We start from the raw sequence: 5278 nt of genomic DNA, 5'->3' as shown, positions 1-5278 counted from the left end.
ATAGTCTAGTCTATAGTCTAGTCTATAGTCTAGTCTATAGTCTAGTCCTTAGTCTAGTCTAATCAATAGTCTAGTCTAGTCTAGTCGATAGTCTAGTCTAGTCTATAGTCTAATCTACAGTCTAGTCTATAGTCTAATCTACAGTCTAGTCTATAGTCTAGTCTATAGTCTAGTCTATAGTCTAGTCTATAGTCTAGTCTATAGTCTAGTCTATAGTCTAGTTTATAGACTAGTCTTTAGTCTAGTCTATAGTCTAGTCTTTAGTCTAGTCTATATTCTAGTCTATAGTCTAGTCTATAGTCTAGTCTATAGTCTAGTCTAGTCTATAGTCTAGTCTATAGTCTAGTCTATAGTCTAGTCTATAGTCTAATCTATAGTCTAGTCTATAGTCTAGTCTATAGTCTAGTCTATAGTCTAGTCTATAGTCTAGTCTATAGTCTAGTCTATTGTCTAGTCTATAGTCTAGTCTATAGTCTAGTCTATAGTCTAATCTACAGTCTAGTCTATAGTCTAATCTACAGTCTAGTCTATAGTCTAGTCTATAGTCTAGTCTATAGTCTAGTCTATAGTCTAGTCTACAGTCTAGTCTATAGTCTAGTCTAGTCTAGTCTATAGTCTAATCTATAGTCTAGTCTATAGTCTAGTCTATAGTCTAATCTACAGTCTAGTCTATAGTCTAGTCTAGTCTATAGTCTAATCTACAGTCTAGTCTATAGTCTAATCTACAGTCTAGTCTATAGTCTAGTCTATAGTCTAGTCTAGTCTATAGTCTAGTCTAGTCTATAGTCTAGTCTATAGTCTAGTCTATAGTCTAGTCTATAGTCTAGTCTATAGTCTAGTCTATAGTCTAGTCTATAGTCTAGTCTATAGTCTAGTCTATAGTCTAGTCTATAGTCTAGTCTATAGTCTAGTCTATAGTCTAGTCTATAGTCTAGTCTATAGTCTAGTCTATAGTCTAGTCTATAGTCTAGTCTATAGTCTAGTCTATAGTCTAGTCTATAGTCTAGTCTATAGTCTAGTCTATAGTCTAGTCTATATTCTAGTCTATATTCTTGTCTATATTCTAGTCTATATATAGTATAGTCTAGTCTATAGTCTAGTTTATAGTCTAGTCTATAGTCTAGTCTATAGTCTAGTCTATAGTGTGGCCTATAGTTTAGTGAAAAATTAATTTAGTACTTTAAAAGCTAGAAAGTACAATTTTTCTTTTCCATGCCTAGTACATACATACGAACGTACATATTTACACAGAAGGTAAACTATCGTATGCTTGAGTGTTCAGACACTGCGTTGTTCATGCCGTGTTGTCAAATACCGTGTGTGTCGAAAGAGTGTGTGTCTATATCTTATTGCTTAACCCTGCAGTTCGGTATTACCATCCCAAACAGTTATTTTATAATACTTAACATTTTACAGTACACGAAAAAATGAGAAAACACTTAACGATTTTGTTAATTTATTATTTCATTTTCGTTTTCAACAACAAAGTAAAAAGTTATAAAAAATACTATTTCAGAATGTAAATAAATGTATTATTTAATTTAAGCTTAAAGCAGTTTATTGTATTTAATACAATAAAATAATGATAATTTTAATTATTTAGTAGTTGAAGGTGTCGGCATAACGCCAGAATGTGTCGAAGCGGTATTACTGTTATCATCCTCAGAAAATCCATTTAATTCCGATAACGTAGAGGTATTTGAACGAGCATCATTGAAGAGTTGAAACTGAGAAAGTGCATCATCTAAAAGATGGGCATTTAGGCGAACAATTAAGAGATTTTCTTTGGTAAATGAAGATAGTTTTGAATTAACATCTAAACGATAGAGATGAGAATAACGTTGTTTGTGGTAATTCTGAAATTAAAGGAATATTTATTTAGTTTTTATTTTAATATGATTTTTATATATAAATAATTTTAGAAAATATCTTACCTCTGTAGCTGGTATGGCAAAACAGATTGTGCTTAACAGATGTACTTCAGGCTGACTTGCTTTCTGACCTTGCCAAAATGATAGAACATTTGTATCCACCATTTGGAATGCTAATTTAAGTTTTTCAATCTTTTGATAAACATCACTGGTTCTATTATCCTTTTCTGGTATATCATGACTTAAAAATTCATTCAAGAATGCATCTTCATCATCGTCAAACATTTGAACTGAAGTTTCCATGGATTCTACATCGTCAACGCTATAAAGTTTTGCACGACGCCACAACTTTTTTAGATATTCCGCAGCATTAGAATTTTGTTCCGTCTCAAGTGTACGCTGAAATCTTGGATCCAAGTATATACTGGCAGCAAAACGATCTTGGCTTAGTAATTCCTTTGTTCTTTTCTCTATATTTTTTAACACTTCTGTCAAAATCAACGATAACATTTCGTTTTCTTTGTTACTAGCCGTTAGAAGTTTTTCGGTCAAAAGTTTACATTTTAACCATTGGGCATAGAAGTCACCCATATGCAAGTCTTCGGTACTATACTTTAATATGGATTTTTGCAAATAACTTATAGCTTTGCTAAAGGCTTCAATGAATGACCACAACTCGTCGGTGGCTTTAAACTGATCTTCGGTGTTATCGAAACTTTCGAATTTTACATCTTTCAAGAGGGCACGAGCATCCAGCAAATCCTGTATCATTTGATAGGTAGAACCCCATTTCCAGGGAGAATCTATTTTAGGAATGTTTAATTTATTTTTCTCAAATAATTCATAATAACCATTGGATTCTTCACTAAGAAATTTGGCAAAATTACGACACATCAAAAATTGTTGCAATATCCGGGAATTTTTGAAAATATCCAATAGGCAAAGTTGAGCTGTGATACCCATATAACACTCCAGCTTAACATCTCCCAAATAAATTTCGGGATATGTGGCAAATTGTTCAATTTCTTTTAAATATTCCGAGTTTTTTACTTGCTTATGGCATTTTTGCTTGGTATTGTTCCAGAAGGCACCTATTATTTGATTGGTATCAATGTTATATTTATATAAGACTTGTTTTATATGCTCCTCCGTTAGTTGCGAATTATTGGCATCATCATCTTTCAGATCAATTATACCTAAAGCGTGTGTTTGTATCATGCCGTCGTTGATAAATTGGGCACTGACACAAAAAGTCTTAGGCGAAGCTTGTAGATCCGTATCGATTTTGATGGACAACAAACGACTGTGCAAGTCATTGGAGAAGTCTTTGCGCACATAATTAGCCATTAGATTAATGATTCTTTCGATCTCAGCCTCGTTTACATTAAATTCTTTACCCTCTTTATCGGATATGGCCTCACACATGGGTCGCAATATCGAGTCAAAGTTTTTCGAGCTAATAATATGCGGCGATAAACCATCTTCAACTATCAAACCAATTACGCTGCGTATTATAGTATGTTTATCCATTTTTATATACAAACGGCGTATTGGCTTTTTCTCCTCATTGCCCACTTGTTCTTTCATCTTACGCTTTGCTACTTTTAGCACCGCTTTGATTTGATCTTCATCGTAGGGCTGTGGTGAGGGTGGTTGTTCTGGGGGTTGATCTTCTGGCAATTTTACTTCTATATTGTGTAATCTACGCATGTGCAATCTCAAATTGCAAAGACGATTCTTTAGACGTTGATTGCATGTTTTACAAACTGCTAGATTTTCTTGAACAAAGACGTCAAAGTACTTGTTGATTTCGCCTCTATTATTATGGACTTTTTTCAAGTGTAACTTTAAATTGTAACTACGATTGTTTCTCAAACGCTGTTTACACATTTTACACTCTGCCATGCCCTCCTCCACTATATTGGTAAAATAATTCCATAGCTCACTGCTCGGTCTCAGTGCCATTTCTATCTTTCTTTTACTAAAATTAAACTTTATTTTTGTTGTCGATAACAAACAATTACACACAAAATCTTCTAACTTAACTCACACACTCTGCCCGTTATAGTGTCAACAAAGACCCGTCGTCGTATACTAAAAGCGAATCAATTGCTGTAGACTTCTCTACGCTCTTGTTGCTCTTGAGTTGAGTTTTGTTGTTGCTATAATCTTGTATTTATTTTAAATTGTATGTAGTTTGAACTGCCGCTACGGGTAGGTAGAAGGAATGAAAGACAAGTCAGTCGTTAGCAGTTTATTATGTTTGTGTTTCTTTTTTATCGTCTGCTTGCTTTGATTTGCTGTTCTGTTCGTATGTAGTTGGCATGAGTGTTTTGCTATTGTGTAAATATACTAACAACGACGAGAGTAAAACTTGTTTTCGTTGGACAACACAACTCAAGTTGCTTATTTTTTTTAACACTGTCGTTTTATGCTCTTTAATTTCATAGGCATTCTATATGCTGACGTCATCGAATAGTGAAAAGTAAAGAATAGAAAGAAACAAACTGCAATGAATTAATTCTTTTAGTTCTTAATCCACTATATTCCTAAGAGATTAATAGGTATAAATTATATTTTAATTCATATACATATTTGTTGTGTAGTTAATAAATGTTTTTGTTTATCAATTTCACAATAATTGCTCACTGTCGTGTATGTATGTATACACAATTTTTGTAGTACAAAAACGCTGTGTCGTCTGTTCTCTGAGCTGCCTGTTTTCTCTTTTAGAAAGTATCTATTGATTTTTCCTAATTTCTTTGCTTTTCAGTGTTGTTAACAATAATACAGAAAAACGCTAATTGCAGTACATCACGATATAACTAGAAAATCACAGTGGTTTATAAAACCTTATAATAACAATTGTTATTATACCCTTCACCTTCGTGAGAAGGGTATATATAAGATTGTCATTTCTATAATATAATATTCCGACCTTATAAAGTATATATATATTCTGGATCTTTATAGATAGCGGCGTCGATTAAGCCTTGTCCGTCTGTCTATCTGTGTGTTTGTTGAAATCAATTTTCTGAAAACCTCAGATATCTTTGGGATCTCAATTTTTAATAAATCTATCTGACATACTTTCGAGAAGATTCCTATTTAGCAAAATCGGTTCATAAATAACGGAGATATGAGCACAAATTTGAGACAACCTCCCGTAACCCCCAGACTGACGAGTATAAGTAGCACACTACCACTAGCCTACCGGAGCACCTTAGAAAAAACACATGTTTTGCAAAAATGTCAAACTTTGACCAAATGTAATTCAGAGAGCTATTGACCTATATTTTTAAAAAAATTTTACTACTATCCAAGAGGGTCAACATAAGTGCAAATTTCATCCCGCTCGAAAGATATCGGTTTCCAAAGTTAGGTCTCTAGACAAGAAATTCCCACAA

At 33.3% G+C, this 5278-nt stretch overlaps 1 protein-coding gene across 2 annotated transcripts; it reads right to left on the bottom strand.

Annotated features, from left to right (window-relative positions):
- Positions 1–1493: 1493 nt before the first annotated feature.
- On the bottom strand, positions 1494–4002 carry LOC119600995. Of its 2 annotated transcripts, XM_037951606.1 has the most exons (3): positions 3922–4002; positions 1935–3863; positions 1494–1856 (listed from the first exon to the last, which is right to left on the bottom strand). In XM_037951606.1, exons 2-3 carry the CDS (start codon positions 3834–3836, stop codon positions 1596–1598), a joined length of 2163 nt encoding a protein of 720 aa, XP_037807534.1. In that variant the 5' UTR covers positions 3837–3863; positions 3922–4002; the 3' UTR covers positions 1494–1595. The 2 variants fall into 2 exon arrangements, with proteins under 2 accessions (XP_037807534.1, XP_037807533.1); XM_037951605.1 differs by having other exon boundaries at positions 1935–3964.
- Positions 4003–5278: the final 1276 nt, after the last annotated feature.

The sequence above is a fragment of the Lucilia sericata genome, unplaced genomic scaffold (genome assembly GCF_015586225.1).
Source record: "Lucilia sericata isolate MDLA Ls3-8-SP2 unplaced genomic scaffold, ASM1558622v1 Contig000133F_arrow, whole genome shotgun sequence".
NCBI lineage: Eukaryota > Metazoa > Arthropoda > Insecta > Diptera > Calliphoridae > Lucilia > Lucilia sericata.
Note: the sequence above shows the minus strand (reverse complement) of the source record. Positions and strands in the feature narration are given on the sequence as shown.

What these genes read in the sequence shown, in the direction of transcription:
- LOC119600995 (XM_037951606.1), bottom strand. Translation starts at nt 3,836, where the DNA reads ATGGCACTGAGACCGAGCAGTGAGCTATGGAATTATTTTACCAATATA. An exon ending in TTGCCATACCAGCTACAGAG is followed by an intron (nt 1,857 to 1,934) that starts GTAAGATATTTT and finishes CTTTAATTTCAG; the next exon opens with AATTACCACAAACAACGTTA.